General features: G+C 49.9%; 1 protein-coding gene across 3 annotated transcripts in view; it reads left to right on the plus strand.

Moving 5' to 3' along the window:
* dock11 (dedicator of cytokinesis 11) overlaps positions 1–25,054 on the plus strand; it is a 386,085-nt gene that overhangs the window by 53,298 nt on the left and 307,733 nt on the right. For all 3 annotated transcript variants that reach the window (XM_072505033.1, XM_072505034.1, XM_072505035.1), the window contains exons 2-4: positions 6,655–6,771; positions 8,052–8,141; positions 23,315–23,397. In XM_072505033.1, the coding sequence (XP_072361134.1) occupies positions 6,655–6,771; positions 8,052–8,141; positions 23,315–23,397 (290 nt within the window). The remainder of the gene's footprint in view (positions 1–6,654; positions 6,772–8,051; positions 8,142–23,314; positions 23,398–25,054) is intronic.

The following is a 25,054-nucleotide window of genomic DNA, read 5'->3' on the forward strand; positions in this document are numbered from 1 at the left end:
TTGTTATCTTTGTGTTTAGATCCCCTCCCCATCTGGCCTCCCTATCTCTGTCATCTCCTCCAGCATTTCAACTCTCAGATCTTTCTGATCCTCCATTAATGTTGTGCAGCATCAATTTCCCTTACTTACTGTCATAAGGGTGGCACGGTGGCACAGTGGTTAGCACTGTTGTTTCACAGCTCCAGGGTCCCAGGTTCGATTCCCAGCTTGAATCTCTGTGCGGAGTCTGCACGTTCTCCCCATGTCTGCGTGGGTTTCCTCCGGGTGCTCCGGTTTCCTCCCACAGTCCAAAGATGTGCAAGTTAGGTGGATTTGCCGTGCTAAATTGCCCATAGTGTCAAAAAAAAGGTTTGGTGGAGTTACTGGGTTATAGGGATAGGGTGGGCGTAAGTAAGGTGCTCTTTCCAAGGGCCGCTGCAAACTCGATTGTCCGACTCGCCTCCTTCTGCCCTGTAAATTCTATGATTCTATAACCCCAAAGGAGGTCTCGCGATCGGGACTATATGGATTCCCATGCCATTCCCTGAATATGAACGCCCCCTTTAAGAGGGTGCGGCTTCCCCTTAACATGAGGAGCCCCAGCTGTATAAAAACCCTGCCTGGGAGCAGGTCGGAGAAGGAGGAGTTTTGGAATTGTATTATTATAAACCTTATTCGATAATGTCTACTATCGTCTATGCATTTTGTTCACCGCGGATTCGGCACTTGCCATTGGCTGCAACACCTAAAGGCGCCTGAGCTCTGAAATTTCCCCTCAATCTCTTCATCCACCCTCGTAGCTCCCTTCTTTCCTCCTTTAAAATATTCCCTCAAATGTATCTCTGCAACCAAACATTTGACGACTTATCTGCATGCTTCCTTCTTTGACCCAGTGTCAGTTTTTGCCTGGTGACATTCCTGTGAAGCCCCTTCAGGAATGTTAATATGTTAATGTCCAACTGAAATAACGACAGGAAAAATGGTTACTTTGCTTCAAAGTTTTCCTCTGAATGACTTGCCCATTTCCGAAGTATTATTAATATAAACGACGTGGGAGTTGCCAACCCTGTTTATTGGCTTTTTCTCACACTATCACCCCAGTGATTAAATATAATCTTTGCTGAACCGGGAGGTTCTTGGAATGTTGTTCATGGCAACACTCCTTTAAAATGGAGTATGAAATTTGAAAAATGAGCCGACGCTGTATACATTTTCTTGTCTTCCGGAATTATCCGTGGGCTTGGTCCAGGAAATCTCTGATAATTCAAGGGTTAAATAAAAATATAAAGTTATTGATGTTCACATTTTTCTTAAAATAGATTTGAACAGTTACTTCCTGTGGCGACGCAAACTGAAAGTATGATTTGGATTAGAAATGATTGTGTCAGATCAACAGCTGACTTTTGTTAATTCGCTGAGAGTTTTTTATCTGATAAGTTGCAGACACTTCCAATGCCAAATTTCTGCAAATACTCGGCAACCAGATTTTTGTGTAAAGGAGTTAAGGGCACGATTTAACGCCCAGAAAACAGAGTCCCGTTTTGGATGTGTCTAGTGGGGTGTTTCTCGGCGCCTGCAGCGCGACTCCTGCTATCAAATGGGACTTCTTTTTTGGCCTTGGCGAGGAGTGCCCCACCGAGGTTGCACTTATCTTCCTTAAGTTTACTAATCTGGATCTCGCCTCGTTCGGCGAGGTCCAGATCGTGACGTCTCGTGAGATCAGAGGGGAGTTTTCCACATCGCATCACCAAAGTCTGGCGCGACGAGGCCGTTTAATTGCAGCTGAAAATTCTGGGGCTATAGTTTTCTTCTCTCAGTTCCCTTCGAACATAAAATGTGTTTTTGACAAGCGGCGAATATTTGACGGTCAGATTCTTACAGCTTCTGCTCATGTCAGTCGGAACTGAAGCCAATGGGAATGGTGCTTAAAAGTGGCCAGGAGCTCGTTGCCTCTCAAGCTTTCCTGTCAGAGAAAGAATATTAAATGCGAGTGTTTCATTCGCATGCAGTAATCAGGACTCTATTTAGTGTCTAAACAACTGAGTCTTTTGATGACTGCTGCAGCTGGCAGTATCTGGATTATATCCAGATCCACTCAGACTCTCAGAGCAACCCTAACAAACTATTATATTTTTGCAAGGTTTTCTTGCTCTTCTCATCTTATTTAATTTGTCCAGTGCAACAGATCCATTTGTCCTCTTTTCATAAAGCAGTCCAGCTCAGTCCTGAAACAAATAGGTTTACCTTTGTATGGTGCCAGTCATGACAATCCCAAAGTGTTTTACAGCTGATAAAGTATTCAGGAAGTCTGACCACTATTATAATCATTAGAATGATGCAGCACAGAAGGAGGCCATTTGGCCCATCGCACCTGCACTGGCGCTTTGGAAGAGCTACAATCCCATTCCCTGCCCTATCTCTGAGGCCTTGCAACTGTTTCCCATTTGAAAATTGTTATTGGATCTGCTTCCTTCATGCAGGAATTTCATAGAATCATAGAAACCCTACAGTGCAGAAGGAGGCCATTCGGCCCATCGGGTCAGCACTGACCCTTCGAATGAGCACTCTGCCCATTGGCGAGTGCCCACCTCGCTCTATTCCCGTAATACCATAAGCTAACCTGCACATCCATGGATATTAAGAGGCAATGTAGAGCATGGCCAATCCACATAACCCGCACATCTTTAAACTGTGGGCGGAAACCGGAGCACAGGGAGGAAACCCACGCAGACATGAGGAGAACGTATAAACGCCACACAGACAGTGACTCGAGGACAGAATTGAACTGGGTGCTGTGAGGCAGATCAGAACAGCTAAACTGTGTAAGAACAATTTCTCCTTTCTCTCAGCCTTTGGCCTATTTACAATTATCTTGTATCTCGGTTCTCAAGTTAGCTGTCACCTCTGTCACTGGAAACCGTTTCATTTTATTAACTCTACCAAAACATTTAATGACTTTGAATACCTGTTTAAATTTCCCATTAAGTTTCTGTGTTCTGAGGAGAACAGTCCCTGTACGAAGAGAGATTAAACAGTTTGGGCTTATGCTTGCTGCAGTTTAGAAGAATCAGAGGGGATCTGATCGAGGTGTATAAAATACTGGGCGGGATTCTCCACTCCCGCGCTGAAGTGGCCGCGCCGTCGTGAACGCCGTCGAGGTTCACGACGGCGCAAAACGGCCCCAATCCCGACCGATTCAGGCCCTGACAATGGGCCAGGATCGGGGCAGCGTCATTTACACGCGCCAGGCCTTGTCGCCCGCGTAAAGGCGTGGTTGCCGTCCTCTCTAATTCCGCCCTGCAAGAAGATGGCGGACGGATCTTGCGGGGCCGCGGAAGGAAGGAGGTCCTCCTTCAGAGAGGACGGCCCGACGATCGGTGGGCACCGATCGCGGGCCACCCCACATTTCAGGTACCCCCCGGTGCAGGATCCGCCCTCGCCCCCCCCGCAGGCCGCCCCCCCAGCGTTCACGCACCGCTTACGACGGCAGCGACCAGGTGTGGACGGCGTCGGGGGGGAACCCGCCGTTTTCGCCTGGCCGCTCAGCCCATCCGGGCCTGAGAATAGCGGGGGTGCCAGAGAATCGCCATTTTGGGTGTCTCCGGCGATTCTCCGGCCTGCGGCCCGCAAAACTCGACGGGGCCGTTCCCGCCGCTTGGGAGAAACGCGGGAGGGCGTCGGACCGGCGACCCGGGAAATTTTGGCGGCCCAGGCGATTCTCCCAACCGGCGCGGGAGTGTAGAATCGCGCCCGCTACATGGGATTGATAAAGTAAACGTAGACCACATGCTCCCCCTTAATAATCTTTATTATTGTCACAAGTAGGCTTACATTAAGACTGCAATAAAGTTTCTGTGAAAATTGTGGGGCAATCTAGAATGAGAGGTCACAGGTATATTGCGAGGCGGTAGATTTACAACTGTGATGATACTTCTCACAGAGGGTGGTGAATTTGTAGAACTCGCTGGTGAAATCTGAGTGATTAAATGGTTTCAAGAAGGAGATATATATATATTTCTGATTAATAAAAACAGGTTAAAGGGATATGGAAAACAAGTAGGAGGTGAATTTGAGACCAGGAAGAGATCAGCGATGATCTGATTGAATGACGGAGCAGGCTTGAAGGGCTGAATTGCCTACTCCTGCTCCTAATTCCGATGTTCTAATGTTCCTTATCCCTTGCTTCCTTTAGTTTCCAAAAATCAATCCGTCTCTATCTTAAATGTACAATGTGGAATTCTCCCAGCAAATCTATATTTTCTTTTTGTAGGTCTAGCGTTCCAACACTAAAGATTACTTTATCTTGTCGGTAAACTTGCAGATAATTCCCCAACATCTTTGCCTTCTACTGTTTTCATGAATTATTTAGACAATGATCTTAATACCGTTCCCATCAGAACATCATGAGTAACATCTCCAAGCAGATGCAAATTCATTAATAACCACTTTCTGGCGACAGGCAAACAGCCAATTCTCAGTCCACCACCACAGATTATTGCTCATTCCAGAAATAGTTGGGCAGCAACTTTGAGTGAGGACTGTGGATCCCTATCACAGAGACAGTGCGAATTGAGAAGGCTTTGCTAGTGGAGGTTAATGTAAACTAAAGGTACGGGTCATGGAAGTGACATAATGTATTGATCGCTAGCTGAATATAATAACGTTACCATTGTACCGCTAATGAGCACAGCAGCTGTAAAGTGAGGTCTCCCATAGCCTTCAGTTCACTGTCTAACAGTGGCGAAATTGGGCGACCTGCCGGAACTGAATTGTAGCTCATTAGCGCTCCTACAATCCCCGATACTTAGCCATGCAAACCTATGCATAGTGAGGATTGTGAGGGATTCCCAAGGGAATCCCACTATCGGGCTGCCATAGTGAGAGGGCAGCCCGATGATAAAGAGGACCCACAGCTAGCCACCCCACTCCCGCATTGCAATTCAGCCCCCGCCCTCGTCGCATTTCAGCTCCCCACCCCTGGATTTTCTGCATTCTCCCACTCCTCCCAAATACAGGGATAACCTTCCCCTTTCACCACCCCCCCTTGCCCCCCCACCCCCGATAGAGACCACATAAATAAAGAGACCCCCCTAGAAAAGTGACCCCTGTCAGGAAGCCCTCCAGAAGAGAGACCCCTGTCTGGAAGCTGGAGATCAGTCCAGACAGAGGAAGCGAAAAAAATTGTTGCTTTAACACTCACCTGGACAATATATCTGCTGGCTCAGACACGGGAAGCAGCACCTGTCAATTCCTGGAAAAACAGTCAGCTGTGTTTAACCCCCCTCAGGGGCGGGATTCTCCGACCCCACGCCGGGTCGGAGAATCGCCGGGGGCTGGCGTGAATCCCGCCCCCGCCGGTTGCCGAATTCTCCGGCACCGGAGATTCGGCGGGAGCGGGAATCGCGCCGCGCTGGTTGGGCCGAAGTCCTGATGGGCCGAAGTCCTGCTGCTGGAATGCCTGTCCCGCCGGCGTGGATTAAACCACCTCTCTTACCGGCGGGACAAGGCGGCGTGATGTATGCATATTAGCAGTTTATAATTGTTTTTTTGTTGGCTATGCTGGGGAGGGATGAGGCAACTCCTCTTGACACTGTTAATAATTCCACCGTATTGCCATGGAAACAAAAAACACACTTGCTTCTTTAAGAAAAGGCCTAACCCAATGGTTAGCAACTTGCGGCCCATCTGGGTACTGAATGCGGCCTAGGAGACATTTTGTTAACCGTTGCTCACGCACAGGGTAGCCACATTTCGCTAATTTTCATCCGTATCGTGTTTCTTCATACCAGTATGATTGTCGTGATTCATGAGTAAAGCAAATGAGGTACGTGCTCACACAACATTGACTGCGAGAGCCGTGTGCCCCCTCTGTATCAAAAGTTTTATAATTCTTTTGTTTTTATCATTTGAAATCGATGAGCATTCTATTAATTTTTAAGTGATTAAGCATTTTCTATAGCTCGTTATGAAATATTCAGTGTGCATTAAATGCATTTAATCTTATTCATGGGGTCAGGATTAGTGAAGAAGCCCGATTTCAATCTTGCAGGTTGCCCATCCCTAGCCTTACCTCTTGGACGTTCTGTTAGGTGAAAATCCAGCTCCTGCTTTTTTTTTAAATGTTGTATTTTATGTTATGTTGTCACATCCCTGAGGGCTCACCAAAACACAAAATGAAAAGTTAGCGCTTTAGTTAGTATTTTAATGAATTGATTACAGTTGAGTCTATCTTTTTGGTAATGAGTGCCATGTCATTAGTTTTGATCTGTCCAGGAGTCTATTCTGCATGATCAATAATCTTGTGAGAAAAGTAAAAGCTTGCTGACCACCAACCTGGCTCAAGGCTTATGAATTTTGTTATCTATTCCTATGCTTGTTGACCAGTTGAATTACTTCCTTATTTGCTTGTTTATGCCTTCAGTTAAAGGACTTACACCATCATGTCTTTCTTCAGTTTCCTCTCATTAACTCAGTCGCATCCACAAAGAATTCCAGTAGACCTGTAAGGAATGATCAGTCTTCCTGAAACCATATGAATGGCTCCCTCTGATTCCTGGCAGTTGGTTGTCCTGATGTCCTTTTATAATATTGCAAAACAAGGCAAGGCTCACAATCCTGTGTCATTGTTCTGATCGAACGACCTTCAATGAACCTTTACCATTTGTCTCTCTGCAGGAAAAAACAAAAATTGTCGAGCCGTTGGATTATGAGAATGTCATTACGCAACGGAAAGCGCAGATTCAGAATGATCCTCTACGGGATCTACTGCAATTCCCATTGGACGAGGTTTCAGTAAGTAAGCTCATACATGTGTTGGACAAATCCTAATAGTGCTTCCAGTCTTTCATCACTATGAAGCGTAGTCGTGGGTGAGGCACTCGGAGATCTTGGATTGAAATCAGGGAGTAGGTCAGTCAGTTCCTTGAGTTTGTGGTTGATGTGTATCTGGATCCCTTTTACACATTTTCTCCCCCATACCTCTCAATATCTTTTATGCAACAAAATCCATCATTCACTGCCCTGAAAGGTTAATATGTCCCCTAACATCCACAGCCTTTTTTTTGGTGGGGGGGGATTGAAAGTCTGGAGAATTCCAGACTTTCACTACCCCTTGAATGAAAAAATGCATTCTGGTTTCTTTCCTGAATGGCTTGGCTCTAATCTTAAGGTTGTGCCCTCTTCCTCTTGGTTCTCTCACCAGAGGAGAGAGGCTTCCTCCATCATCTATCCTATCAACTCATTTTATCCCATTGGCCAGATCATCCCTCAACCAGGCAAGGGAAATACAAATTGCTTGCTGCTCAAGGAAAGTTATCCCCACATAAAGAACGTTCAGGAGATGACGGGTGAAAAATAGAACGTTCTGTCTCATTGGGTGAATAACTTGTGCCTTTATCACAATAAAATACCCCAAAGTGCTTTAGCTATGGGAGGAGAGCAAAGGCATGGCTGAGATGGAGCTTATTCATTAAGGAGGTGAAGAGAGGTGGACAGGGTATTGTGGAGAGGGAGTGAACCCAGATGAAGGGGGTCTATGAAGCAACGCTGTAACTGAGAGGAGCAAGGGAGGGCTGAGTGGGTGACATTGGCTGACACATCAGTTCAGAGGTGAGTAGAAAGACGAAGAAAGGTGAGCTATGGGGCTTTTGAAAAAGAAAATGGCTGGGTTGTCCATTGCGAGTTCGCCCGGCTGTGGCTGTTCGGGAGGATGGAGAATTTGGCACTCAGCGCAATCTCCATTCATAGCAGCGGGACGTGAAAATACTGCTCAATGAATAAATATTTGACAAAGGTCAATTTAAAAGAACATATAAATGGACAATGTAATGTAGCATTTCCAGAGAACCTTTAAGACACGATGGGCTGAATGGCCTTCTTAAGAGCTGCAGTGTTCTATAATGTGTTTTATGGACGATGGACAATCTCATTCCAAAATGACTGTGCAATGAATACGAGAAATGACTCTGAAGCTTCTTTGAGATCCAGTTATGTAGTTAAATTATATCTTTACTATTACGTCTATTCCTCACACGCAATCATACTGAGCACTGAATTCTTCTTTGCCTGAATAGATCTCTACAGTTCTGCGCCAGAGAAGAACCATCCAGTCTACACTGCCTTCAGATGCTGCAAAGCTGGCCCAAAGCCTTCTGGTTAAGGAGGTACACATGGACGTGTGATCCAATGAATGAATGTTTATTAATTCTAGCTCTAAAATTCCCTCCCTAGCCTTCCATTCCTCTCTCCTCCCTTAAGATGCTCCTTAGAACCTACAGCGTTGGCCAGGCTTTGGTTACCTGTTTAATCTCCCCTTCATTAGTTTGGTGTCGGTGTTTCTCTGATTAGGCCATGCAAAATGTCTTCAGACCTTATACTGTGTTAAAAGCAATATATTCATGCATGTTTGTTGAACATGAATCAAATCTGGGGATTGTAGATTAGCCTGGTTACGCTGTACTCTTCTCACAGAGACACTGAACCTCTAACATGCAAAAACATTCACGATTTCTGGGGAAATCAGGAAAATGGTGTGAAGAATGTTCCATTCGATGTTTAATTAAGTCTTCCTTTATCAAGTGAAAAAAAACTTTAGAGGCCAGCATTTGTTGCTCCCCCCCTCCCAATTGCCCTTGAGAAGGTGGTGGTGAGCCACCTCTTGAACCGCTGCTGTCCGTGTGGTGTAGGTACACCCACAGTGCTGTTAGGGAGTGGGTTCCTAGATTTTGATGAAGGAACAACATTATATTTCCATGTGAAGCTGTGAAGCTTTTGAAAAAGAAAATGGAGCTGGTTTAGCACAGTAGGGGCTGGTTTAGCACAGTGGGCTAAACAGCTGGCTTGTAATGCAGAACAAGGCTTGCAGCGCGGGTTCAATTCCCGTACCAGCCTCCCTGAACAGGCGCCGGAATTTGGCGACTAGGGGCGTTTCACAGTAACTTCATTGAAGCCTACTTGTGACAATAAGCAATTATTATTATTAATAATCTGAAGTAGTGGTGTTCCCATACTCTGATCTTCTAGGTGTTGGTTTAGGAAGAGCCTTGGTGAGTTCCTGCAGTGCATTGTGTAGCTGGTGAACATTGCTGCCACTGTGTGCCAGTGGTGGAGGGAGTGAATATTTAGGATGGTGGATGGGATGTTGAGTAGCACCTTTCATTTAGCACTAATGATTGTAACAAATGAATGAGTGATGGCAAAGCAAATGTCAGGCTTGTAAGGGATAGGTTAATAAATCCAGAGGAAATTCATACGTAGCCTAAGGGGCAAAATTCTCCGTTATCGGCGCGATGTCCGCCGACCGGCGCCAAAAACGGGTCAAATCCCACCTGCATCACGCCGCCCCAAACGTCGCTAAGTCTCCGGCCCGGAATGGGCTAGCAGCGACGTGACGCTATCCGCGCTGGGTCATGTGGTTCACGCCGTGCGGCGTCATGCACGGCTCATAAGACGCGCTGCTCCCGCCACCCGACCAGAAGACCCGACCGGATGGCCACCCGCCGCTCAGCCCCGAGGTTCCAGTCCCGCAACATTGAGGCGCTCCTGGACGCAGTGGAGCAGAGGAGGGAGGCCCTGTATCCCGGACACGGCCGCAGAGTCGCCCCACGCCACAGCCAGCGTCTGTGGAGGGAGGTGGCAGAGGCCGTCAGCGCTGTGGGCCTGACACCACGGACAGGCACCCAGTGCCACAAGAAGGTGAACAACCTGCTCAGGGCAGCCAGGGTGAGCCTCCCCCCCCTGCACGATATCCATATCCCCCATATCCCCCCTCCCCCCAATCGCCCCTCACCATATCCCCCCTCCCCCATATCCTCCCTCCTCCATATCCCCCATATCCGCCCTCCCACATATCCCCCATATCCCCCATATCCCCCTCCCCCATATCCCTCTCCCCATATCCCCCTCCCCATATCCCCCTCCCCTATATCCCCCTTCCGCCGTATCCCTCCTCCCCATATCCCGCCTCCCCCATATCCCCTCCCCATATCCCCCTCCCCCATATCACCCCTCCTCCATATCCCCCATATCCCCCCTCCCCATATCCCCACCCCATATTCCCCATATCCCCCTCCCCCATATCCCCCTTCCCCATATCCCCTTCCCCCATATCCCCCTCCCCATAGCCCCCATATCCCCCCTCCCCCATATCCCCCTTCCCCATATCCCCCCTCCCCATATACCCCTCCCCATATCCCCCTCCCATAACCCCCATATCCCCCTTCCCCCATATCCCCCCTCCCCATATCCCCCCTCGCCTATATCCCCCATATCACCCCTCCCCCATATCCCCCTCCCCATATCCCCCTCCCCATATTCCCCATATCCCCCTTCCCCCATAACCCCCTCCCCCATATCCCCCATATCCCCCTCCCCCATATCCCCATCCCCCATATCCCCATCCCCCATATCCCCCCTCCCCCATATCCCCCCTACCCTATATCCCCCCTTCCCCATATCCTCTATATCCCCCCTCCCCATATCCCCCTCCCCATGTCCCCCATATCCGCATATCCCCCTCCCCATATCCCCCTTCCCATATCCCCCCCTCCCCCATATCCCCCCTCCCCATATCCCCTCCCCATATCCCCCCTCCCCCATATCCCCCCTCCTCCATATCCCCCCTCTCCCATATCCCCCATATCCCCCCTCCTCCATATCCCCCAGATCCCCCTCCCCATAACCCCCCTCCCCATATCCCCCCTCCCCCATATCCCCATATCCCCCCTCACTCATATCCCCCATATACCCCCTCCCCCATATCCCCCCTCCCCCATATCCCCCCCCATATCCCCAAGTGAATCCAGCCCTAACTTAACCTCTGCAATACACGCGCAACCGATGGCGTGCATTCATATACCTGTCTAACACTGTTGCCTTATACCACTGCCACCACCCCTCACAGGAGAAGCGCGCACACAACACCAGGGAGCATGTGAGGACTGGAGGAGGCCCAGCTGATGAGAGGCCACTGACCGAACATGAGGAAAGGGCCCTGGAACTGGCTGGCGGACCTGGGACCGGGTGGTTGCTGATGCAGAGTTCGGGGGCCCACCAGCAAGTGAGCCACCGACAGCCCGTCCCCATATCCCCCCTCCCCCATATCCCCCTCACCCATATCCCCCCTCCCCCATATCACCTGGATCACTGCCTGCGTGTCTAACCATGCATGCTTCATTGTGTATCGCAGGAGCAAACGTCGAGGCACCCATCCCCGCAGATGCAGACCGCCCGCATGATGCCCCTCGGAGACCACTGGAGACGGAGAGACCCGGACCCTCTGGCATGCGACGCCCGCACGATGCCCCTCGGAGACCATGGGAGACGGAGAGACCCGGACCCTCTGGCATGCGACGCCCGCACGATGCCCCTCGGAGACCATGGGAGATGGAGAGACCTGGAGCAACAGGGAGACGGCGCCCCCGTCTCGTGCGGGTGTGACGACGCAGGCGTGTGCCACCCAGCGACGAGAGAGGCAGCCACAGGCCCCCGTCACAGCCGAGCCACAAAACCACAACCCAGGACACCCCTACCCAGGAAACTGAAATACAGGACAGTGACACAGATAGGATGGGCGGAGATGAACCGCCACCCCAAAGTGCCATGGACGCAGAGTTGGATGATGCGCACGACACAACGCCACTGCTGTCACCAATACCCTCCACCATCGCAGAGACGCTCACCTCGGTTGGGCACTTTAGTGATGAGGCGTCTGGTACACTCACTGGTGCGCACAACACAGCCGTCCCGGTACAGCAGGTGGAGGTAGGAGCAGCAGAGGGGCTGGGCGGTCGGAGGGCAGCCCGGCGCATGCGAACATCAGCCGCCCAGGTGGATCCCGGGTTCCTGGAGTTACCACACCCACCCATAGATCCGATGCAACCACCGACCCGGAGACGAGCGAAGAGGGTGACGGCCGGCTTGCGGCGGCTGCAGTCCCAGGTGGTGGAGTCCACCCGCGTCCAGGAGCTGGCAATGGTGCCAGTCATGCGTGCCACCCAGGCCGACACCGCACGGTTGGCGTCCGCGGTGGAGGCAATGGGGAGCGGTTTGCGAGGCCTGGGGCTTTCCGTGCAGGCGGCGTCTGTGGCCCTGGACATGGCTGCCCTCTCACAGGAGGCCATGAGCCAGCGCCCGCGGCAGATGGCAGAGGGGCTCAACTCCATGGCACAGTCTCTGCAGGCCATTACCCAGTCTCTGCAGGCCATGGCCCAGTCTCTGCAGGCCATGGCCCAATCTCTGCAGGCCATGGCCCAGTCTCAGCAGGCCATGGCCCAGTCTCAGCAGGCCATCGCTGAGGGCATCGCGCCATTGCCCATGTGCGAGCCGGCGTCGCACAGTCACAGACAGGGATTGCCAACCCCCTGAGCTCCATGGCTGCAAACCTGCAGACCCCTGTCGATACCAGCACAGGCCTCCAGGACTGGCAGCGCCAGATGTCAGGGGGGCGTCGGATGGCCAGTCCGTTCGCATCCCCCACCCATGTAGAGGCCTGGGGGCCATCGGGCACCCCGAGGGAGGAGGAGGTGCTGGGGCCAGTTCCGGGTCCCATTGTAGGGGAGGTCCCGGGACACCTCAACACCTCGGGCTCCCCCCCCCTTCCGTCCCAGGTGCATCGGGTGGGCAACGGGCAGGACAGGCTGGCAGCTCGCCATCCCAGTCGCCCGGGCCGCAGCCTGGTCCATCTAGGCCAGGACGCCCCAGGAAACGGCCGCCAAAGGGATCCTGTGTCAGCAGGCAGGAATCACAGGAGTCCACCTCCAGTTCTGCTGTACCGTCTGGGGAACCACGTAGATGTAGTCAAAGGGCCCGTAAGGCCAAACAATTAGACACTGAGTAAGTTGGCACGGGTGCAGGGCACAGATGAGTTTTAGGGGCTAGGGCATGTGCATGAACTCCTTTGGTTATTAAAGTCAATGTTACACCTACAGAAGCTGCCTTTGTGCTCTGTCCAAAGCGTGCGGGGGTGTCATGTACGTTGAGCGCAAGTGTGTGTGTGAGGGGTGAGGGGTGGTCTTACCTCAGCCCCAGGTGAGTCTGCCCCCTTCCCCCTGGGCCGCCATCAACATCCCCCCGGACAGAGGACGGGACCGTGCGCTGCAGTGTCACAGCCGCATGCAGGGATGGTCCGGGTGGATGGTGGTACTGTGGCCATGGGTCAGACATAGTCCAACGATGTGGAGCCAGGAGCTCATCGCAGGGCAGGTTGTCATCATCCTCCATGGCCTGCAATAGACACGCGTCCACCGGCAACTGTGTGAGCGCGGCCGTTGTGCCGCAGGTGGATCGGCAATGGGGGAGTGGTGTGCATGCGGGTGGGGTGGGTGGGGTTGGGGAGGGGGGTGAGGGTGCTGGGTGGGTGGATGGATGGGGGATGTGGGTGGTCGGGTGTTGCCATGGTGTGCGGTCTGTGGCCATACTACCCGATTCCCACGCCCATCTAGTCAGTGAAGCGGGCGTCTATCAGCCTGTCCCGTGCCCGCTGGGCCAGCCGGTAACGGTGGACAGCTACCCGCCCATGTGTAGCCCGTCTGCCCTGACCATTGCCCCCATCCCCCTCATCTGGGGAGGACTGCGCCTCTTCCTGCTGCTCCTCCACTCAGCCCTCCTCTGCCTGCGGCACATCCCCCCCTCTGCTGGGCTTTATTGTGCAGGACGCAGCACATCACAATGATGCGGCCGACCCTATCTGACCGATACTGGAGGGCGCCCCCAGAGCGGTCCAGGCACCTGAAACGCATCGTCAGCACGCCAAAGCACCTCTCGATCACTCCCCTTGTCGCTACATGGGCATCATTGTAGCGGTTCTCTGCCTCATTGCGTGGCCTCCGTATAGGCGTCATCAGCCACGATCGCAATGGGTAGCCCCTGTCGCCCAGCAACCAGCCCCTCAGCCAGGGATGGCGTCCCTCGTACATGCCGGGGATGTATGACTGCAACAACACGCATGAGTCGTGTACACTGCCCGGGTAACGGGCGCAGACGTGCAGGATCAACATGCGGTGGTCGCAGACCACCTGCATGTTCATCGAATAGGTCCCCTTCCTATTGGTGAACACGGCCCTGTTATCTGCAGGTGGCCGCACGGCGACGTGCATCCCATCGATCGCGCCCTGGACCATGGGGAACCCGGCCACGGCAGAGAAGCCCACGGCCCGGGCATCTTGGCTGGCCCGGTCCACAGGGAAGCGGATGTAGCAGTGCGCAATGGCATATAGGGCGTCTGTCACTGCCCGGATGCACCGGTGCACCGATGTCGGCGATATGCCGGACAGATCCCCACTCGGTGCCTAGAATGCCCCCGTTGCATAGTGGAGAACATGGCGAAGGCGGAAGGAAAAGTGTGCCCCCACGGCACAGTCCCGCCCACGGATCGGTGGGCCCCGATCGCGGGCCAGTCCACCCTGGGGGCAACCCCCGGGGCAAGATCACCCCATGCTCCCGCCAGGACCCGGGAGCCCGCCCGCGCCGCCTTTTCCCGCCAGTAAGAGAGGTGGTTTGATTCTCGCGGCGGGACAGGCATTCCAGCAGCGGGACTTCGGCCCATCGCGGGCCGGAGAATCGCCGGGGGGGCCCGCCAACCGACGCGGCGCGATTCCCATCCCCGACGAATATTCGGTGCCGGAGAATTCGGCAACGGGCGGGGGCGGGATTCACGCCAGCCCCCGGCGATTCTCCGACCCGGCGGGGGGTGGCAGAATCCCGCCCCATGTGTCTATCCATTTTGCCATTCTCTCAACAGCCTCCAGGGGCGAAATTCTCCGGAAACGGCGCAATGTCCGCCGACTGGCGCCCAAAACGGCGCAAATCAGACGGGCATCGCGCCGCCCCAAAGGTGCGGAATGCTCTGCATCTTTGGGGTCCGAGCCCCAACCTTAAGGGGCTATGTCTGCGCCGGACAAATTTCCGACCCGCCAGCTGGCGGAAAAGGCCTTTGGTGCCCCGGCAGCTGGCGCGGAAATGACATCTCCGGGCGGCGCATGTGCGGGAGCGGGAGCGGCCGCTGACAGCTTCCCACGCATGCGCAGTGGAGGGAGTCTCTTCTGCCTCCGCCATGGTGGAGACCGTGGCGGAGGCGGAAGAGAAAGAGTGCCCCCATGGCACAGACCCGCCCGCGGATCGGTGGGCCCCGATCGCGGGCCAGGCCACCGTGGGGGCACCCCCCAGGGCCAGATCGCCCCACGCCCCCCCCCCCCACCCCCAGGACCTCGGAGTCCGCCCGCGCCGCCTTGTCCCGCCGGTAAGGTAGGTGGTTTAATTTACGCCAGCGGGACAGGCATTTTAGCGGCGGGACTTCGGCCCATCCGGGCCGGAGAATCGCGCGGGGGGGGCCCGCCAACCGGCGCGGCGCGATCCCGCCCCCGCCGAATCTCCGACCCGGCGGGGGTTGGAGAATCTCGCCCCTGAAGTCTGTTGCTATCATTCTCATTTTGTATTGCATTTTTGAGATTGGTATCATTTACAGTCTTTGTAAACATGCCTTCTGTGCCCGAGTCCAGAATATTTATACTGCATTGGATCCATTTGATCCACCCAGTCCTGCCCAATATTTCCTCTCCACTCAATTCTCTGCTCACCGTTCCTCATCTAACTCCATCAGTAAGATCCCTCTATTCCCTGCTCCCTCAAATGCTAGCTTGTGTTTACTTAAATGCATCTATACCACGGTGGCACAGTGGTTAGCCCTGCTGCCTCACAGCGCCATTGACCCAGGTTCAATTCTGACCTTAGCTGACTGCCTATGTGAGTTTTCACGTTCTCCCTGATGTCATGATATTCAAACACACATCACAACACACACATCATGATAGACAGACCAACAGACCAATTAGCACACATAACTCGACAGCCAATCACAGACAAGAGCAGACACAGTATAAGACAAGAAACACGACACCTCCTGGTCAGTCCATCTGGAGACAGGACAAGGCCACAACCTCATTAACAAGACACTCACACAGTCACCACGTGCTGAGTACCGAGTCAAATGTGCAAATTACTAGTTGGAATAAAACTGCGTTGTACCAATCGCAACCGTGTTGGTTCGTCTGTACCTCAGAGCACCCAACACCACACCTGTGACTGCATGGGTTTCCTCTGGGTGCTCCGGTTTCCTCCCACAATCCAAAGATGTGCAGGTTACGTGGATTGGCCATGCTAAATTGCCCTTAGTGGCTAAATAATACGTGGAGTTACTGGGATAAGGTGAGGGATTGGGCCTAGGAATGGTGCTCTTTCGGAGGGTTCTTTCAGACTCGATGGGCTGAATGGCCTCCTACTGCACTGTAGGGATTTTATGATACTATTCGCTTCAAACATTCTCTGTGGTCGTGAGTTCCACATTCTCATCACTCTTTGCGTAAAGATTCTCTTGAATTCCCAATTGGATTGCTTGGTGCCTGGTTTATGGTGATGTTGTTTCATTTTATTCTTTCCCACAAGAGTCTCCGCTCTACCAAAACTATTCAAAATTTTAAAGATCTCTATCAGGTCACCTCTCTGCTTTCTTCTTTCAAAAGTGACCCAGCCTGTCAATCCTTTCCTGATATGCGTAACCACATATTTTATATCATCCATGTAAATATTCTCTGCATCCTCTCCAGTGTCTCTATTTTTTTTCAATGAATGACGATGGAACTCGACACAGTAATTCCTGTGTAGTGTAACCAAGGTTCAATACCGGATTTGCAGAGCTTAGTCCTGTTCAATTCTATTGCTCCGGGCCTTTTTGAATGCTCACGTTAACCTGTTGCACCTTTTAGTGATTTGTATAATACGTGACATCCTTATTTTTCTTGCCATATTATAATAACTCACATTCATTTAAGGAGAGATTAATTTACCAATTATAAGTCCATTCTGCAAGTTTAGCAATTTTGTGTAATTTGTCCCCCTCAGTATTAAAAACATAGAAAATGGATGCAGGACTAGGCTATTTGACCCTTCGAGTCTGCACCATCATTCAACATCATCATGGTTGATCATGCAAATTCAGTTTCGCACTTCCACTTTCTCTCCATACCCTTTGATCACTTTAGCCGCAAAGGCCACGTCCAGATCCCTACTTAATATATCCAACAAACTGGCCCCAACAGCTTCCTGTGTATAGAATTCCAAAAGTTCACAACTTCTGAGAGAAGTTCTTTCTCATCTCAGTCCTGAATGGCTTACCTCTTATTCTTAGGCTCTGACCCCTGGGGCGAAATTCTCCGGTATCGGCGCAATGTCCGCCGACTGGCGCCCAAAACGGCGCAAATCAGTCGGGCGTCGCGCCGCCCCAAAGGTGCGGAATGCTCCGCATCTTGGGGGGGCCGAGCCCCAACCTTAAGGGGCTAGGCCTGCGCTGGACGAATTTCCGCCCCGCCAGCTGGCAGAAAAGACCTTTGGTGCCCCGCCAGCTGGCGCGGAAATGACATCTCCGGGTGGCACATGCGCGGGAGCGTTAGCGGCCGCTGACGGCATTCCTGCGCATGCGCAGTGGAGGGAGTCTCTTCCGCCTCCGCCATGGTGGAGACCGTGGCAAAGGCGGAAGGGAAAGAGTGCCCCCATGGCACAGGCCCGCCCGCGGATCGGTGGGCCCCGATCGCGGGCCAGGCCACCGTGGGGCACCCCCCGGGGCCAGACCCGGCGGGGGGGTCGGAGAATCTCGCCCCTGGTTCTGGATGTCCCCAACACCGGGAGCATTCTTCCAGCATCTAGCCTGTCCAGTCCCATCAGGATTTTATATGTTTCTATGAGATCCCCCTCATTCTTCTAAATTCCAGTGAGTAAAAACCCAGTCGATCCAGTCCTTCTTCATATGTCAGTCCTGCCATCCCGGGAATTAGTCTGGTGATTAGCATCAACCCCTCTGCACCACCAACAAACTCCATCCCCACCCCTCCCAAAGAAAATTTGATGTCATCTGCAAGTTTACAAATTATGGATGAAATTTTCTCACAATCTGGCAGTGCCAGGTTCATATTGAAAACCAACATGTATCTTCCAGATGCACAGCCGAGTTTTCACTCCAGATTTTCTCGCACTTCTGCACAGATAGTACACTGGTAGTGACTAGTGTATTTTTTGAGAGAACAAAGGAATCTTGATTTTCTATCTTGTCCAACAGTTCAGCACTCCCTCAGTGCTGCACTGGAGTAAGTGTCAGCCTGGATTATTGTCTCAAGTATCTTGAATTTTTGATATTCTGACTCAGAGGTGACATTGCTGCCCACGGAGCCAGCTGGAGGCATCTTGCATTACATTCTCGGCGAGTAATATTTCGATTTTCCTTTGGGAATACAATATTCCAAATTCTGAAAATCTATTGAATCTCACTGTCGCAAATAGAAATATCTCTGCCAGTGTTCTTCCCATGACTGCTTTATTGAAAACAAATGACTGGAGGACATTTTCCCCACAATACGTGCTTTGTTATGAAGCACATCACAGTCCTCCCAATAGAGATTTGCTCTCTATCATTCTGCATTTAATATAATGTGCCTTTCTCTATGTAGTCACGCAAAATATTGATTTCGTGAGCAGAGATTATCAGGCCATTTCCTGTTGCCTGAATGCGATGAGAGGCAACATTTGTGTCAGAGTTAAAAGTATTTTTAAAGGTCTTTCATTTGATTATCTCTTCAACCCCTGCAATTGAGCTGATAAAAATCTTGCTTCATGACTGGGCACAGAATTTTGATCCTTTATACAGAGCATTTTGCCACCCCAGGATGACTCAGAGCTTTACAGCTGATGAATTCCTGTCATAGCGTAGGAAATAATCTGCACATAGCAAACTCCCACAAGCAACAATGAGAAAATGCCCCGGGAATTTTTGCTGGTCAGAATGTCGGGGAGAACTCACCTAGTCATCTTTGAAAAGTGACTTGATCTCTAGAGAGGGCTGATAGAACCTCAGTTGAGCATCTCCTCTGAAAAGCAGCATCTTTGATAGCACTACCACAGGGCTGTGCTGAATCATAGACTGTTCATGGCACAGAAAAAGGCCACATCGTGACTACCCCAACATAATCCCACTTTTTAGCTTTCTTCCACAGTCCTGCAGGTTACGGCACTTGAGGTGCATATCCAGACACATTTTTGATGAGTTGAGGTTTCTCCCTCTACTATCCTTTAAGGCACTGAGCTCCAAATCCCCAACAGCCATCTGGATGCAAAACACTCCCAACATCTCTTCTCTAATCTTCATACCAATCACTTTAAATTTATGCCCCCTAGTCACTGACCTCTCTGCTAAGGTAGGTAGGCCATTTCAATCCACCCGATCCAGACCCCTCTCAACTTTGTACATCTCAATTGAATATCCCTACAGCTTCCGCTAATCCATGGAGAACAACGTCAATTTGCAGTATTGTGCACAGTTTTGGTCTCCTTATCTAAGGAAGGATACACTTGACATGGAGGGATTTCAATAGAGCTTCACCAAATTAATCCCTGGGGTGGCAGGATTGTTTCATGAGGAGACATTGAGAAAATTGCAACTTAAAAATTCATCCAGGGCATGACAGGGTAGATGTGGAGAGAATGTGTTTCCCCTGGCTGGTGTACCTAGAACCAGGGGGATGCAGTCTCAGAATAAGGGGTAGGCCATTTAGGACTGTGATGAGGAGGAATTTCTTCACTCGGAAGATGGTAAATCTTTGGAATCTTCTCCCACAGAGTGCTGTCGAATCTCAATCATTGAGTATATTCAAGACAGAAATTGATAGATTTTTGGATATTGTTGTCATTAATGAATATGTCGATAATGTGAGTAAGTGGTGTTGAGATAGACGGTCAGCTATGGTCTAATATAATGGTGGAGTAGAATTGACAGGCAGATTTGGCCAGTCTTGTTCCTTTTCATAGATCAAAAGGGAATTTGATGTATTACAGGCCTAGTGGGAAAGAATAGGCCCAGTTGGAGAGCTCATGTAAACAGGGGGCACACACACGAAAGAATGGTTGAAAAGATGACTTGTGTTGCAGGGACTTGCTCCCATGTATCAAGTCTTAAAACATCCATTCACTATCTGATTTTTAAATGTTAATTTTTCAAGAAAATAACCTATTTTTATGAGCTTTCATGGATTCTACATTCAATTATGCTTTATTAAAACCCCCTGGTAATGACATTGCTTAATGTTTTTCTTTATATCTGTTGCATGAGTCTCTTCCCCTTAATGAAAGCTTCTTGTGCCTGGTGTTGTCGTGGTGAATCTACTATCTTTCTCCCCCGTGGTCCTGCCATCCTTCCGTGAGGCCACTGTTTCTACTGGAGGCCAACCAATAATTTGGTTGGATTCAGCATTATCTCTAGACTTCTGTACTCTGCTTCTGAACAGAACAAAGGCCGCAAGAACAAGGTTAACTTGACTGAGGCATCTGACCCAAAAAACCATGAAGGCCTGTGGAAGGTGCTATACAAATGTGGCTGCTCTGAAATTATGATCAGGGTCAGCCGCACATTTCATAACATCATGATGGCCCGTGTGATGCAGAATGGTGCCTCATTTGATGATTTTCCTGTCACCACACCACGCATGGCTATGTAATGCCTCCAGATCTGCTTGCATCTACTTTTTAGCCATGCTTTTGCATGGAGTCGAAGATTTTGACATAGGGCGACGTGTTCAGTTCATGGCCTCTTCAATCGGGAAAAGAAAAGGTTCATATGAAGATCACCTCTCATTCATCCAAGCTCCAATGAGTACAGGTTCAACTTGCTCAACCTTTCCTCATTGGACAACCTCTTCATCACAGGAATCAGCCTTGTGAACCTTCTCTGAATTACTTTCGATGCTAGTCTATGCAAGTATAACCTTTATAAGGAGACCAGAGTTGGACACTGTACAGTCTCATCAATACCTTGTTCAGTTGTAGCAAGGCTTCCCTACTTTTATACTCCATTCCCCTTGCAATAAAGTCCAACATTACATTTGCCTTCCTGATTACTTGCTGTACCTGCATGCTAATTTTTGGGGAAATGTACAAAGGCACCCAGATTCCTCTCTCACACCATTCTGCAGTCCCCCTCCATTTAAATAATGTTCTGTTTTTCTATTCTTCCTTCCAAAGCGGACAACCTCAATTTTCCCACATTATATTCCATCTGCAAAATATTTTTCCACTCACCTAACCTACCTATATCCTTTTGGAGACTTATCCACCCTCCTCACAACTTGTATTCCTACCTATCTTCTGCAAGTTATCTGCACATTTGGCTAGAATGCAGCTGATCCCTTCATCCAAGTCATTAATAGAGATCGTAACTATTTTGTCCCCGGCACTCATCACTGTGGCACTCAATTTGTTACAAATTGCCATGCTCAAAATGACCCATTTATTCTGATTCTCTGTTTCCTGTTAGTTAGCCATTCCTCTAACCATGCTAATACACCAGCCCCACAACCATGAGCTCTTACCTTGTGCAGTAACCTTTTATGTGACACTTTATGGAATGCCCTTTGGAAATCTGAATACACTACATTGATTGCTTTCCCTTTATACACCCTGCTTTTTGCATCCTCAAAGAGCTCTAATAAGTTTGTGAACTACAAGTGCCCTTTCACAAAGCCTTGTTAACTGCCTGATTGCATTATGATTTTCTAAGAGTTAGATTTTCCGGTCCTGTGACTGGAGGTTGCGACCCGAGGTCGATGCATCTTTTGCTTGTCTGTCAACCTCTCCATCCTACTCCCAACGATTCCTGCGGCAGTAGGGATCAGAAGATTTAGACCCAAAGGTTCTGCTATTATTTCCTTAACTGTGCACCAACTGGCCTATAGTTTCCTGCTTTCTGTCTTCCTTCTTTCTTAAATACTGTTGTTCCATTTGTGGCTTTCCTTTTTTTTCTCTCTATGTATCTTCACACCCAACCTCTTTTTTGACTGGATAAAAGCAAATTAGTGTGGATGCTGGAATCTGAAACCAAAGAGAAAATCATGGAAAATCTCAGCAGGTCTGGCAGCATCTGTAGGAGAGAAAAGAGCTAACGTTTCGAGTCCAGATGACTCTTTGTCAAAGCTAAAGACAGAGAAAGTGGGAAATATTTATACTGTGGAGTGAGAATGAAAGATGAGTCATAGCCACAGAAACTCAGGGAAACAGGGTGCTAATAGCCACAGAACCAAGGGAAAATAGTGCTAATGGCAGTCCCCAGAGAGAACAAAACGTGTGAGAGGCCAAACTGCAGAGAAACTAACATCAGAGGGTAAACTGTGACAGATATAGATGTGAGGGAAGGGAAGGGGGAAGCAAAGGGGAGAAAGTGTAAGGAAAGGTGGTTAAGATGGAGGGGGGTAAATATATATAAAGAAATACCAGAGAAAGAAAAGGTAAAAGACAGTTAAAATGAAATGGGATGAAAACAACAGTAGTGGAAAGATTTCAGAGATGATAATCAGCCTGTTGTACCACGTTATGAATGCTCCTTTCATGGCCAACAACTCCTGGTGGTGGACTCGAAGTCTTTCCATTCCACTAGGACCTTTCCAGGATCTCGGCAATTTTGGAAGATTGTAGCTAGTGCATCCATAACCACTTAAAGACTATAGAATGTGTCCATTAGGTTCAGGGAATTCATCAGATCATAGAATCCCTACAGTGCAGAAGGAGTCCATTCAGCCCATCAAGTCTGCACTGACCCTCTGAAAGAGCACCTACCTAGACCCACTCCACCACTCTATCTCTGTAACCCTAGGCACTAATTTTAGCATGGCCAATCCAACTAACCTGCACAGCTTTGGACTGCGGGAGGAAACCGGAGCACCCGAAGGAAACCTACGCAGACACAGGGAGAATGTGCAATCTCCGCACAGACAGACAATCACCCAAGGTTGGAATTGAACACTGGTACCTGGCACTGTGAGAAAGCAGTGCTGACCACTGTGCCACCGCGCTGCCCAGCTTTGGCCCCACTGGTTTTCCGAGTACTTTTTCCCCAGTGCGCGCAATTATTTTACATTCCGCCCTCCCTTTCACCCCCTCGTTTTCTACCGTTCCTGGCGTGTTTTTAAATGTTCAGGATGAAATGCTATCAGAAAATGAGGTAAGGGCCTGCCTTTGGGCAGAGCACATCTAAATGAACAAATTCACCTTGTTATCCACAAAGTCACGTCACATCACAGCAGAATGACACCTTGTGAAGTTCCATGAAAAACTTTAATTTGGAATTAATCCCATAATATGATTTTGAAACTATTAGATTAATAAGTAGTATACTTGTTTGCCAAAAGGATGACAGCATAAGTGATCTATTAGCTTTGCAGGAATGGTAAAATCTCATAGGATTGTTCCATGTTGTTTTTGCCGATTGTGTCATTATGCCTGATCTATTGATATGGTCATTTGTTTACAGTGCATCAGGACCTATAATTCAGACTGGCACCTGGTAAACTTCAAATACGAAGCTTATGCAGGGGATTTCAGAGCATTGCCAAGGTAAGAGTTTTACTTCAGGTTGTTGTCGATGAGCTCTTCCAGAGGTGGCCCATGGGTCTGGGCATTAGAAAAGGGCTGTTACGTTATTGGTCAATAATTCCTAAATAAATGTGCAGGAATGTTTAATTTAAGCAACTTGCGATATGTGCGTGTTTGTATATATACACATATAGACCGTTTTTTCTCTCTCTCATCCAATGCTCTGTCTTTGCTTATCTTTTCCATTGTTCTCACTTTGCCTCCCTCACTCCCCTTTTCTCCCTTGCCCTCCTTCTTTCCCTCACTCGTTCTCATTCGCTGTGTCTAGCCCGCTATTTAAATACTTCTTACATTGGCTAGGCCAGCATTTATTGCCCATCCCTAATTGCCTTTGAGAAGATGGTGGTGAGCTGCCTTCTTGGACTATTGCAATCCCTGTAGTGTAGGTGCACCACAGTGCTGTTTGGGATTTTGACCCAGTGACATTGAAGAGATGATGATATATCTCCAAGGATGGTGTGTGATTTGAAGGGATCTTGCAGCTGGTGTTGTTCCTGTTCACCTGCTGCCCTTGTCCTTCTAGGTGGTAGAGGTCACAGGTTTGGAAGGTGCTGTCTCAGGAGCCTTGGTGAGTTCCTGCAGTGCATCTTGTCAATGGTGCACACGACTGCTACTGTGAGTTGATGGTGGTGGGAGTGATTGTTGAAAGTGGTGGATGAAATAGCAATCAAGTGGGCTGTTTGGTCATGGATTGTGTTGGGCTGCTTGAGTGTTGTTGGAACTGTACTCATTCAGGCCAGGGAGAATATTCCAGCAGACTCCTGACTTGTGCCTTGTAGATCGTGGACATGTTTCGGGAGTCACAAGGTGAGTTAGTCGCTGCAGGATTCCCAGCCTCTGATCTGCTCTTGAAGACACAGTATTTATATGGCTAGTTCAGTTCAGTTTCTGGTCAATGGTAACTCCCAGGATTGTGATAGTGGGGAATTCAGCAATAATAATACCATTGAATGTCAAGGGGTGATGCTTAGATCCTCTCTTGTTGGAAATGGTCATTGCCTGGCACTTGTGTGGGACGAATGTTACTTGCCACTCCTCAGCCCAAGCCTGGATATTGTCCAGGTTTTGCTGCATTCAGGCATGGACTGCTTCAGTGCCTGAATGGTACTAAACATTGTGCAGTCATCTGCAAACATCCCCACTTCTGACCTTATGATGGGGGGGGGGGGGGGGGGGAAGGTCATTGATGAAGCAGCTGAATCTGGTCGGGCTTAGGACACTACCCTGAGGAACACCTGCATTGATGTCCTGAAACTGAAGTAATTGACCACCACAACCATCTTCCTTCGTGCCAGGTATTATCCCTGCCAGTGGAGTTTTCCATTGGCTCCAGTTTGACTAGGGGTCCTAGATGTCACACTTGGTCAAGCGTTGCATTGACATCAAAGGCAGTCACTTTCACCTTACCTCTTGATTTCAACACTTTTGTCAATGTTTGGACCAAGGCTGTAATGGGGTCAGGAACTGAGTGGTAGGTGGAACTCAAACTGAACGCCAGTGGGCATATTGCTGAGTATTGCATCTGTTACCAACATTTTCCATCACTTTGCTGATGAGCAAAAGTAGACTGACAGGGTGATAATTAGCTGAGTTTGATTTGTCTTGCTTTTTGTGGACA

This window comes from Scyliorhinus torazame, chromosome 5, assembly GCF_047496885.1.
Source record: "Scyliorhinus torazame isolate Kashiwa2021f chromosome 5, sScyTor2.1, whole genome shotgun sequence".
Lineage (NCBI taxonomy): Eukaryota > Metazoa > Chordata > Chondrichthyes > Carcharhiniformes > Scyliorhinidae > Scyliorhinus > Scyliorhinus torazame.